The sequence below is a fragment of the Daphnia magna genome, linkage group LG2 (genome assembly GCF_020631705.1).
Source record: "Daphnia magna isolate NIES linkage group LG2, ASM2063170v1.1, whole genome shotgun sequence".
Taxonomy (NCBI): Eukaryota; Metazoa; Arthropoda; class Branchiopoda; order Diplostraca; family Daphniidae; genus Daphnia; species Daphnia magna.
The window spans coordinates 16,410,154-16,421,373 of NC_059183.1; the positions used below are offsets into that span (position 1 = coordinate 16,410,154).

At 39.8% G+C, this 11,220-nt stretch overlaps 4 protein-coding genes across 7 annotated transcripts; 2 read left to right on the forward strand and 2 right to left on the reverse strand.

Annotated features, from left to right (window-relative positions):
• The first annotated feature begins 327 nt into the window (after nt 1-327).
• On the forward strand, nt 328-2,637 carry LOC116936275 (glutamate receptor ionotropic, delta-2-like). Its single transcript, XM_045169518.1, has 10 exons — nt 328-497; nt 559-735; nt 794-952; nt 1,033-1,178; nt 1,244-1,278; nt 1,343-1,563; nt 1,625-1,733; nt 1,794-1,974; nt 2,047-2,132; nt 2,192-2,637. The coding sequence occupies exons 1-10, from the start codon at nt 438-440 to the stop codon at nt 2,515-2,517; spliced, it is 1,500 nt and encodes a 499-aa protein (XP_045025453.1). The 5' UTR covers nt 328-437; the 3' UTR covers nt 2,518-2,637.
• On the reverse strand, nt 1,211-7,157 carry LOC116915917 (polyamine-transporting ATPase 13A3). 3 transcript variants are annotated; one of them, XR_006643401.1, is made up of 18 exons: nt 7,024-7,157; nt 6,911-6,966; nt 6,469-6,827; nt 6,193-6,397; nt 5,924-6,116; nt 5,740-5,861; nt 5,507-5,677; nt 5,227-5,436; nt 5,112-5,164; nt 4,967-5,048; nt 4,677-4,914; nt 4,405-4,617; nt 4,206-4,346; nt 3,933-4,133; nt 2,178-2,408; nt 2,035-2,114; nt 1,597-1,978; nt 1,211-1,528 (listed from the first exon to the last, which is right to left on the reverse strand). XR_006643401.1 is itself a non-coding variant. In XM_032921068.2 (15 exons), the coding sequence occupies exons 1-15, from the start codon at nt 7,094-7,096 to the stop codon at nt 2,885-2,887; spliced, it is 3,288 nt and encodes a 1,095-aa protein (XP_032776959.2). In that variant the 5' UTR covers nt 7,097-7,157; the 3' UTR covers nt 2,794-2,884. The 3 variants fall into 3 exon arrangements, 2 of the variants coding, with proteins under 2 accessions (XP_032776959.2, XP_032776958.2); XM_032921068.2 differs by lacking the exons at nt 1,211-1,528; nt 1,597-1,978; nt 2,035-2,114; nt 2,178-2,408 and adding an exon at nt 2,794-3,864 and having other exon boundaries at nt 4,405-4,608; XM_032921067.2 differs by lacking the exons at nt 1,211-1,528; nt 1,597-1,978; nt 2,035-2,114; nt 2,178-2,408 and adding an exon at nt 2,794-3,864.
• Nucleotides 7,133-8,704, reverse strand: LOC116915933 (post-GPI attachment to proteins factor 2). Its single transcript, XM_032921096.2, has 6 exons — nt 8,541-8,704; nt 8,353-8,459; nt 8,130-8,272; nt 7,813-8,059; nt 7,529-7,741; nt 7,133-7,436 (listed from the first exon to the last, which is right to left on the reverse strand). The coding sequence occupies exons 2-6, from the start codon at nt 8,381-8,383 to the stop codon at nt 7,297-7,299; spliced, it is 774 nt and encodes a 257-aa protein (XP_032776987.2). The 5' UTR covers nt 8,384-8,459; nt 8,541-8,704; the 3' UTR covers nt 7,133-7,296.
• Nucleotide 8,705: 1 nt separating this feature from the next.
• LOC116915926 (UDP-glucose 6-dehydrogenase) lies at nt 8,706-11,154 on the forward strand. 2 transcript variants are annotated; one of them, XM_032921086.2, is made up of 8 exons: nt 8,706-8,926; nt 9,089-9,456; nt 9,541-9,882; nt 9,944-10,081; nt 10,143-10,451; nt 10,516-10,656; nt 10,717-10,860; nt 10,933-11,154. In XM_032921086.2, the coding sequence occupies exons 2-8, from the start codon at nt 9,118-9,120 to the stop codon at nt 10,963-10,965; spliced, it is 1,446 nt and encodes a 481-aa protein (XP_032776977.2). In that variant the 5' UTR covers nt 8,706-8,926; nt 9,089-9,117; the 3' UTR covers nt 10,966-11,154. The 2 variants fall into 2 exon arrangements, with proteins under 2 accessions (XP_032776977.2, XP_032776978.2); XM_032921087.2 differs by having other exon boundaries at nt 8,710-8,926; nt 10,516-10,650.
• The last annotated feature ends 66 nt before the right edge of the window (nt 11,155-11,220 follow it).

Consider the following 11,220-nt stretch of genomic DNA (forward strand, 5'->3'; position numbering starts at 1 on the left):
ATCAGCCGCAAAACCTGGTGGAATTCTCACGCTCTATCAGTCTCCAGTAGTCAAGTACTTCATTACGTAAGCGTTACCTAAAAGAGACGGAATTAATAACTCTTATTAACGATATTAATACTTCGCCTTATTTTTCTCGTTTTAATCAAATGAAATAAAGATCTATTGGTTTTGTGTTTTTCACATCTATTACTTGATGCCCAAAGTAAAAAACTTATTATGGCTTTGCATTGCCCCTTTTAGAACTAAACTTGCCTCCTGTTGATTATTCGAGAAAAAATAGCAATGGTTATGCGCATGCCAAAATAAAGAAAAAATAAGGATAAGACGACATTAGACATACCGACAGAGTCGCAGTGACGCTCATTTGCTGGTTGTTGGATGTCGAAAACAGCATAGTAGACTTTTGAACCGCGGTGTTGTTTGTTTGTATCGATATGACACGAGACAGTCTAGAAGGGCGCACTTTGAAAGTGGGAATCAGTGCACCTTCTGCGGTAGGTTAACATTTCATATCAGTTACCTAACGCGTAGGATATTAAGTAAATTTAAATACAGCTTGACCCTTATCGAGGAGCAACCGATCACAATGACCAAGTGCTGAGAATTATCGACCTACTACAGTCCCAGTTGAATTTCACCTATCAACTGATTACACTGCCGAAAGCTAGCGGTATTGGTCTTCGACAACAAAACGGAAGCTGGAACGGCTTAATTGGGTTGCTAGAACGAAATGTAATTATTTCCTTATTGGAAACAATGTTAAGCTATGACGTAAAGTTTACCTTGTAAGGAGATCGATGTCATCGCCGCTCGCGTCCCATCCTTGCCTCATTTGCGAGATGTGATTGATATATCTATTCCGCTAGGACAAGATGAATGGGTAACGCTACAAAAACAGCCATCCAGAGTAAATTCACTCACTGCGCTACTGTCTCCTTTTGAAATTGAGGTAAAAAGAAATGCTTCTACATGTGAAAAAAAAGAGAAAAGAAGCCAAACATGTCATAATTATTTTTAACTGACTGACAGGTATGGCTCTTGGTAGCTCTATCAATCGCTGGCATGATCCCTGTCATGCTCATTTTCTACAGACTTCACTTGAAGTTCCACCCTCAAGCAATCAACTATTTCCGTGGAAGACCTAGCGATTATGTTCTCTTTGTAGTGGTTTCATTGTAACCTTGACAATATTAGTTCATCTACTAGGTTTGTCTTACTAATTACATTGAACGTTTCCAAGGTTTCGGCAAGATCACAAACTTCGCATTTCAATTCGTAAAAATTGACATTGCTTTTTCATATTATTTATGCTATTTTTAACTGAAAATATTGCTCTCAGACTCCCAACGCGTTCTGATGGCCACATGGTGGATAGTTGGTCTTCTTTTAACGACGTTCTACACAGCGAATTTGACTGCTTCTCTGGCACGGCCTTATCGAGAGCGGTCGCTTCAGCATCCTCGCGAGCTATCGTGGTCAGCGTACAAGGATGTGAAATGGCTAACGTTGAGCAACAAACCAATACCTATAAACCAACACCATACACGAGGACTTAACCAAGTTTGATTCACTGTAATTTGTTAAATGTATTACCATCATTTGAAGAATTGGTACTTTCCAGACAAATCAGACGAGTGCCGTAAGTTTAGAAGTGCTCAGCGAACATCTAGAAACGGGCAGAGGAAGTCTTGTAGCTTCCATTGAAGCTGCTCTTAGCCTAACAAAAAGAGGTTGGAATTATTACTATTCATGGGTGAAAAGCTGATAGCGACATTATGGTTTTTCTACAGGGTACATATGGTTTGGTCCATTTGATTTGCTTCTTGAAGTAATGCTAACAAATTATCGTCTTAATCAAGCAAAAAATGTGACGCAATGCTATTTTCTGATAACTGATAAAAGCTACTTAACTGTTGAATACGGATTTGCCTTTGCTAAGAACTCGTCTCTCACTTCAGTTTTCAACCGAGCGTAACTACCATTCGAAAGATTGCTGTAAAAAAACTTAATTAGAATAAATTTATTGCAAACCTGAGTTTATAGATTAAGGCTGATTGACCAAGTGGGAATTCTAGAATTTTCACGACATCCGAGTTTTTCTGGAAAAAACCCTTGTTCAATAGGAGGCGGTAAAAAACTATATTAATTCATTTAAAAACAAGTACGTTACTTACCAGCTCCATTACAGGTTATACGTCACGAGCGATGCAACTCGGTGACTTTCTTGGCCTGTTCTGTGTTACCATCACTGGATTGGCCGTTGCTACCATCACGTTTATTTGGGAGACGTCTTTCCAGTACTGCAAATCTTGGCGTAAGAAGAAAACAAATCCAATTGTTGTATCTCCGGTTTCTACAGTCTGCAAACCTGCGGTGGCCATGCAGAGCAACTCAAACGCAAATATCTATCAATTGGAGTTAGAGATTGAGAAACTGACAGAAGAGATTGATCGCATGATTTTAACTGATAAAGATATCGGATATATTCTACGAGAATTATTTTATACCAAATAACTTACGTTACCTCGTATGCACAATTTGCATTTGAAATCGCACTCGATACCTTGGAATAGGGAATGGCATTGTTCCCATTTCTTCTTTCATCAAACAATAGAAGCTGACGAAGTGGCGTTGAGAACGACACATAGTAAAAACCTACATTAGCTCCTGTTTGCCTAGAAGTTCGATAAGGTTGCCATATTTACTACGCCCCATACGCATGGGAAATGTCAGCTTTAAGTAGCTTCGTTGTTCGAGTGTAGCTAAGCTTAACTCCTGAGAAAGCACCTGTTTCGGTTGTCTGTAATAATTTATTATTTAAAACATATGAGTCGATAAAATATCACACAAGAACAGAAAGATCGATCTTGGTATACTGCACTTAAAAGATGGGTAAGTTTAAGGTGGTGGGTCGGGAAAGTTTCTCGCTGGCAAGCTGATGTGTTTGGGTCGTTAAAGTGGAAGGTCGATATAAAACGTTGACACTAGCACTATCTAAACCTTCCAGATCCGATAAATTACGAGGCGAGGCACGTGAGAAGCAAACTGGAACAAAGCAGTAATCAATCAGACATTGAATTCCCAAGGAAGTGAATATGTAAATGACGGCTAGCGAGAACAACGCCAGGCGGAAGTCAAAGACAGGTGGAGTTTTCAACGCCATAAAAATTTTGAGTTGTTCCGGTGGTTCTAGAACCACAACAGAGCAAAAGATTGCCAGTGTTAGAAGGTACAAAGTAAGACCTAGATTACTCCAAATTCTACGGAGATGAGGAGCCCCTGACGAAAAAACCACAAACAGATTTAAATACTGAAAGAGGGACAAGGAGTAAACTGCGTAGTTTTCGTCCGATAAAGTAAAGGAATCATCTGTCCAATTCGTCTTGAGCAAAGTTCTTTCAAACCATGGCTGATGCTGGGCCATGATCAGCGCAAAATATTGTGTGGCTACGACGAGTGCCAGCTGAAAAAAGACGGACAATATTTCTTTCAAACGGATGATCGATTGAGATGGCCTTTTTTTCGAGAGAGAATGATTATTCGGCTGCGTGAAACCAAATAACATCGTAGGAGCCATAACTAAAACGAGATCGACGAAGAGGGTTTGAATAGCCGGAGACGGATTATCATACAGTAATAGGGTGGAAGTAAGCCGGGCAGCCATATAGCACACCATAAGCTTGCTGATCCCAAGAGATCCCACTAAAGAGGCTCGGCTCTGCCCTAGTAACTCCCTAATACTGCTGATAGATTGACTATTGCATAAATCACGATGCAAAATTTGATGTTCATCTTGTGGAGCCAAAGTCAGGCAATTTACGGGCACCGTGAGGTAGCAATCTTCAGCATCCTTGCACACAACTAATCAAAGAACGAATAGAACAACCGGTCTTCCAACAGTTTACGAAGTAACGAATATTATGACTTACGCATTTTGCGATTCAGTCCATTCAGTTTTTCCAAGAAACGGTTCGTTTGGAGGGTGTCTGTAGAGGCAAACACAGTTACACGGCCAATAATCTGATCAACCATTTCTGGAAATGATTCTAGCAATGCATCCAACATGTCACCAGTCAGAACAACGTGGGCCTTACGCGGAATGCTGTTTTCTTCAAGATCAATTCCTGAACCTGGAAAGGATAAAGTTTAAAAACGGTGAAATAATTAAAAATATAAGCGGTTTTGATTGGAAAAATTCGTACCAGTTTCTGGAAGATCAATGACTCTCAGCGATGGAGGATATAATCCTTCCATTGACGGAATTTCTATCTGAGCCACAGGTTCTTTGTTGAGGATAATCCCAGCGTTGCGGGCCAGATGGACGGCTTCTCTCACGTCCCTCTCTGTGTGTGGTTATTCGGTAAGTATATCCCTACTTTCATTCTTCTTTAAAATACTCACTTGATATCATCAAGGTTCTTATGTTGGCTGAGCGAAGTAGTGAAACAACTGCACTGGAATCTTTTGATATGTTACAATCCACTGAGGCTAGGCCTAACAGCTGAAATTTCCGCAACAGAAGACTTAAGTCGGGTTCGAGAGTTGACAACTTCTCCGTTTCAGTCAGTTGGCGTCCAGCAAATGCTACCAACTCAAGCTGTTCTTCTTTATGTTCTAACAAAAACAAATAATGAATTGATAATGCATTTAGTAGTTTCCATTTGTTCAGTTACCAAACGAATACTCTTCGGCGAAATCCACAACCCTTAAATATGGGCCTCGTATGAAATACCACGAAGTCGCGTTTACCGATTCAATTGGGTCAGCTCTGACCAAGACGAATGGTAATGAAGAATGGGTCTCATCGGCATAGATTTTGGTTACGCGATAGCTTTCATATTCATTGCAAACCGATTGCACTCTGTGGCTGTTCTGGTTGGTAATAATTTTCCATGCCGCAGTCGAAAACACCTGGGGCACATTTTAGTAAATGTATGCAAAAGAAACAAAGTAAAAGTAATACCTGAAAGTCATTCGGAGTGAAATGGTTGACGCAGGAGGCCATGCATAAGGTTAGCTGCGGATCACGTGTCCACTCATCGTACCTGTTAACCATAATTCTTTTAGAATTTTGCATCTGCGATTTCCATGTATAAGCTTGTACGCACCTGGTGGATGAAACTTTTAGCAATTTTGTAGCTGCATCTCGCAGAAGTGCATTCTGGAATCACAATTATGTTACGGTTCATCATGATCAAGTTGATAGATATAAATATATACTACCTCGAGCAAACAGACGGTGTCGGTGGCACCTACACGATTTAAAACGGAACTAGGTTCATCAAAAGAATTAAAACGGAATCCATCCTGATAAAGACGGACAAGCGGATAAAGACTGGTAAGCAATAGCGCAGGAGAAAATAACGGTGGGAGGCAAATGACGATTAAACTCATTCCCGTAAGGATAAGATTCGGAATATCAAGTGAAGAATGCTAAAAATTGAAACATAAACTCATTACGTTTAAAAGTATGACATAAATTTGTAACGGGAGATCATCATACTCTGACGTAAATTCCATATGCGGCAGAGCATAACCCTGTTAAGCCGAGAAGTAAAAACAGGTGGTCACGATGGCGATCAAAAATCGACGGGCAGCTAATACTAGCCATTTTGGCTGCAAAGGCACCGCCGTTCTCCGTACTCCACCCGGTTCGGATAACTAAAGCAATCACCTTTTTTTTAACAAAACGATTAGTTATTTTGTGAGTCTTGAAAGTTACGCTATTCAAATTACTTTTTCAGTTTGCAAAACAATAGAAGATCCCCGGAATAGAGTGTGTTGGCGGTGTTTTTGCCGATCGTACAGTTCCATTCTAGATTTAGGCAGCTGGTACTTGTGCTTTGGATTGGCTGCAACTGGGATGTTTCAATACACAGTAGATATAATGATTTACAAACTAATCAATTCGTTTAGATACCTGATTCTCGAGCGATACAACTACCAGATAAAATTACAGCATCACACGGCATTGTAATATTGCCTTTTGATGTCAATTGAATGACTGACCCTGGTACTAGATCATGCGACATTATCAAACGTCTGTCATGACCAGGACCGAGAACCGTTATTTCGCAATTGAGAAGCGACAGGCGATGAAAACGAAGTCGATGCTGGAAAAAGATTTGTTTTTTATTTAAAATATATTATGTGGAAACGGTTTACATTACCAAGACGAAACTCTATTACCCGAAACTGAAGAAAAACGCTCGATCCCGCCTCTACTACGGCAGCTAATCCTATAAGACCAGCATAGATGTAGTACTTCTGGACTATCCAAGTAGCGATGGCAACCAAATAGAAGAGGCGAAAAGGTTTCATCGATGTCGAGATCAACAAGGAAATTAAACTGGGATAGGCAACCTCCGTAGTATTGCTGCCATAGCTCTCCTTTCTGTTAGCGTATTTAAAAGTAAGGTCAATGTAAAACATTACAGGTAAATCACACAAATTTACTTCTTGTACCTTAAACGATGGTTAGTGGGATCAAGGCCATTCCCTAAGCCATGGATGTCGGAAAATCTCAGTCCTATCTCATCCACGCAGCGCATGCGTTTAAATTTGCCAGACTGAGCACACCAAATAAAACGGTAGTGCAGCCAAATAAACCATCGACGACCGTCACTATCACGCTGAACATTTAAAAAGGATTTCGGCGTCAGCATGACTTTTGTTGCACTGGATAAAGCCGAACGTCGATAAAACCATGGCGTCAATCCACCTGGACGAACACTTGCAATTATTAGTCCGATAAATAAGGTAAAGAACGACAGAATCGCTAATCCGAAGGATCCCTTAAAACTTCTTTCATAGCCATAGATAACCTGAATTTTTTAATTAAAAACAAAACAAACAATATTATAATTCGAATGCCATGATAAAAGAAACGACGAAGGATTCAAGTTACGATCATATCTCCATTAGGCAATTTGACGACCTGAGACTGCTCATCTTTCAACGTATCTACCAATACAAAGTTAAATTATGACATAATACTTATAATGTGCAAAATCCACTTACCGTACGTGCAACAACACGTGTTGCATGCAGCCGAACACTTTAACTTATTAAAAAATTTCCACACCCTACCCATGGTGCTGCTCGAGTTAAACTGAGCCGATCGAATGGGGACTATTAAAATGGCCTCCAGGTGCGTCGACGAGAGGCCAGATGTATTGGCTTTACTCAATCAAGTGTTTCACAGTATGTCAATCGCTTTGCAAGTTGTGCTAAAGGAGGGGTGGAAGGAGGGGGTACTCGGAAGGCGGGAAAAAATTGCACTGTTGCAGGATGTCAGATTCGGAACTGTTGGCGAATGAACGATGATTGCCGTAGGCTCCATTCTCGATTTGGAAAATCCCAATAAGCCGTCATGTGGAATGCCATGTTGCAGAGAATGACCAGATACTCGCACACGGCAAACCATGTGTACACTAAATGGAAGAATTAAGAATAATTACATGGAAGTATACTAAGAAATGTTATGGACTGGCAGGAATCTTTCCGCCTAAAAAAATTTCCATACTCATTGGTTCACAGTAGTTATTGTGACGAGCAAAGAAACAGACGGCTCCGACAACAGCAAGGAGAGTGGTTACAAATAAACGCAGTTTATATCGACCAGATTTAACTTCCAATGCGCTAGGCGGTGTTATCCGATGTCTAAGAAGGTATATTGATAGTGCCATGTAAATTGTCGACGTAAGGAGGAATGTGATAAAAAAAAGTTTGTGGATGGCTGCAAATAAACACACAAAAAAAGTTTCCATTTAAAGTATGCAAACTATCACAAGTTTCAGTGTTACTTACTGTAATTGTCAGTAGAGGAGATGAAGGTGAGACCAAAAAGAGACAAAACTTCCACTAGATTTAATAGGCAGTTAAGTAACACAGTACTTTCATGCCATTTGGGGAGAATAGAAATGAAATACATATAGTAAACATGAGCTATCTGTATCCTAGGAATTGTGTGTAATGCTATGGCAATTCTCCAAATAAATCTTTGAGGGTAATAGTCCCCAATGGCAGCTGATACTGATGGAAGGTAATTGTGCACCTGTTCACAATATAGATGATATAGGTGAACAAAGACTATCTTTAGGCACATTTGTGTTAAAATCACTTACTCCACAATGGGTTGCAGTTGCACTTTTAAAGTCAAAGATTAAAGACCATGCTACACATACAACAAAACCAACAAATGGTAGCATAACTGTCAGCACTGCTACTGTTCGAAAAAGCATCCGACCACCATATTTTCCCATGATAACTAGAAGCATAAATAAAATGTCAATTAAAAGAGAAGAGTGATGATGGTTACATTGCAGCTTCTTCAAACATAAAACTTACTTGTTGTTTTTTTTTCTGGATGCAAGGTCATACAACATATTTTGAAACTTGCAACATGTTTGTCTGTAAAGGCTAGTATGGTGACAGTTTAGCTCAGTAGATACACCCTACGAAATCCACATCAGTATGATACGGATATAATTTACGACATGATAAGAGTTAAAAGGAACATAAAAAATAAATTTTACTCTCTTTCACACAAAAATATTGAGGTATATCAGTGGATTGCACGAAATAACAAGAGATCGGGTGGAAAATCGTCTGCTAGATTTCTTGTTGTCTGCAATTAGGCATGAGTATACTTGAGTTTCTTGTATTGAGCAGCAGTACTCGATTACTTCATTTTTTTATTTACACCTGCTAGCCTGTAGCCTCCCCCGGAAAGCCTTTCCGGTCATCGGCCTTTTTTAAACAATGGGCAGCTCAACGTGTCTCAGAGACATGAACGTCAGACTTCACGACTGTGTTCCACGTATACGATAGGACTCGCCTACTTTCTGCTTTACATTTTGGTCCTACTTGTTGATCTCCAGTTAGAATTCTGATAACTTCCATTGCAGTTGAGTTTTTAAAGGTATGTGAATTATATAAATACAATTTTATTGGTTGTGTTCTTAATGTGGTATTGCTCTGATCTTACCTTCAATTTTAATAAAGTCTTTGTGAAAATATATTTTTGAAGTCTGCCATTTCAAGCATGAGTAATTGTACAATGTAACTAATATCATTTGACTAGGTGATACAAGACAAATACTAAAAAAGAAAATGGCCACAAACATTGCTGAAATTCCAGTTCGCAAAATATGCTGCATTGGAGCTGGCTACGTTGGAGGCCCTACATGCAGTGTTTTAGCTCTAAATTGCCCTGATATTCAAGTGACTGTAGTTGACAGGAATGAACTGCGTATAAACCAGTGGAACTCAGAAAAGCTGCCTATTTATGAACCAGGTCTTGAAGAAATTGTTAAACAGTGTAGAGGAAAGAACTTGTTTTTCTCTACTGATATGGCTCCTGCCCTGAAAGAGGCTGATTTGATTTTTATTTCGGTTAACACTCCAACTAAAACTTTTGGCCTGGGCAAAGGCCGTGCCGCTGATTTGAAGGTAACGAGCCTAATAGTGGTTTTTAATCGAATTTTGCCCAGACTAATGAACTTTATGATAACTAATGAATTTTTTTCTTTGCAGTTTGTCGAATCTTGCGCTCGGCTTATCGCTGAAGTATGCGATCGAAGCAAGATTGTCGTAGAAAAGAGCACCGTTCCCGTTAGATCTGCTGCTTCAATCGTTAACGTTTTGAAAGCTAATACAAAACCGGGAGTTAGCTATCAAGTACTGTCTAATCCAGAGTTTCTAGCTGAAGGCACTGCAGTTAATGATCTCAAAAATCCCGATCGAGTTCTAATCGGTGGCGAAGAAAGTGAAGAGGGAAAAAAAGCCATTAGTGCACTTTCTTGGGTGTATCGTCATTGGGTTTCGGCGGATAAAATCATCGAGATGAACACTTGGTCTTCCGAGCTTTCGAAACTAGTATTGGCAAATCATAATGTTTGCTTCATTCCTGCGGTGATTAACCTGATATCCTGTTTAGGCTGCCAATGCATTTCTTGCGCAACGAATCTCAAGCATTAATGCCATATCCGCGGTTTGTGAGGCAACCGGTGCCGATGTCAGTGAAGTGGCCAAGGCCATCGGGCTCGATTCCCGTCTTGGACCCAAATTTCTCCAGGTATTTGATTACATTACTTTGGTAGGGAAATTTTTCTACGTGTCGCTCTACTTTTGTTCAGGCTTCAGTCGGATGGGGTGGTAGCTGTTTTCAGAAGGACATTCTCAATTTGGTCTACATTAGTGAATCACTCAACTTAACGAGCGTAGCTGCTTATTGGCAACAAGTCATCGATATGAATGAGTATCAAAAATCGCGCTTTGGAGAGCGCATCGTACAATCAATGTTCAACACTATCACGGATAAGCGTATAGCAATTTTAGGATTTGCCTTCAAAAAGAACACTGGTGACACTCGCGAGTCACCCGCCATTCATGTGGCAAAGCATCTTCTTGAAGAAGGAGCTTTTCTTCATATCTACGATCCTAAAGTTAGTGCATACTGCCATAACCAATCGCTTTTCCATTAAAGTGGTGCATGTTGTTGTTATTTAGGTTGAAAAGGCTCAAATACTACTGGATCTAGATCAATTGGATGAAGAAAGTGGCATCAGTATTCACACGGACCCCTATGAAGCTGCCAAGGGCACCCATGCGCTTGTAATCTGCACGGAATGGGACCAATTTATAGTAAACGTCGGTGAAAGTTCAAGAAAATGATGGATTACATAAAAAATTTCTTTTAAAATTCAATAGACTTACGATTATCAACGTATGTATGATTCAATGCTAAAACCAGCATTTGTCTTCGACGGCCGCAAAATTCTCAACCATTCTGCTTTGGCCAAGATTGGTTTCCATGTCGAAACCATTGGAAAACGCCATGGGCAGAGCTTCCAGGTTAGAAAAAGTTATTGCTTTACTTGCTTATATACGTACCACAAAAAAAAAAAAATCTCTTCTTATTTGTAGGACCACAACTGGGCCGGAACGAATGGCATTTAAAAAGAAAGCGAAAGTATTATTCCGTAACTTGGTGCAATCTTAACCTCTTTAACAAACCAGTGTTTTTCGATATCATGGTATCTTCTAAAATTGGTGTGGTTTTCTCCTACTTATTTGAAATCATCAGACGCTACTTTCTTCTCTGTCGCTTAAGAGTTTAGTTTCTCAAATATATTTAATGAGAAACGATGCAACTCGTTTTCTGCTAATATACCTTTTATACCAGACAAAAAAGGACCTTCTTGGTAAGCTATG

Coding starts and splice junctions, on each gene's coding strand:
- LOC116915917 (XM_032921067.2), bottom strand. CDS start 7,096: ATGGGTAGGGTGTGGAAATTTTTTAATAAGTTAAAGTGTTCGGCTGCA. Junction 6,398..6,468: donor CCCACTAACCATCGTTTAAG/GTACAAGAAGTA, acceptor ATACGCTAACAG/AAAGGAGAGCTATGGCAGCA. Junction 5,678..5,739: donor TTGTTTTGCAAACTGAAAAA/GTAATTTGAATA, acceptor GTTAAAAAAAAG/GTGATTGCTTTAGTTATCCG.
- LOC116936275 (XM_045169518.1), top strand. CDS start 438: ATGACACGAGACAGTCTAGAAGGGCGCACTTTGAAAGTGGGAATCAGT. Junction 953..1,032: donor TGTCTCCTTTTGAAATTGAG/GTAAAAAGAAAT, acceptor ACTGACTGACAG/GTATGGCTCTTGGTAGCTCT. Junction 1,734..1,793: donor TCTTAGCCTAACAAAAAGAG/GTTGGAATTATT, acceptor GTTTTTCTACAG/GGTACATATGGTTTGGTCCA.
- LOC116915926 (XM_032921086.2), top strand. CDS start 9,118: ATGGCCACAAACATTGCTGAAATTCCAGTTCGCAAAATATGCTGCATT. Junction 9,883..9,943: donor CTTCCGAGCTTTCGAAACTA/GTATTGGCAAAT, acceptor TATCCTGTTTAG/GCTGCCAATGCATTTCTTGC. Junction 10,082..10,142: donor TTGGACCCAAATTTCTCCAG/GTATTTGATTAC, acceptor ACTTTTGTTCAG/GCTTCAGTCGGATGGGGTGG.
- LOC116915933 (XM_032921096.2), bottom strand. CDS start 8,383: ATGACCTTGCATCCAGAAAAAAAAACAACAA. Junction 8,273..8,352: donor TCCAGAAAAAAAAACAACAA/GTAAGTTTTATG, acceptor TTATGCTTCTAG/TTATCATGGGAAAATATGGT. Junction 8,060..8,129: donor CAACTGCAACCCATTGTGGA/GTAAGTGATTTT, acceptor TATTGTGAACAG/GTGCACAATTACCTTCCATC.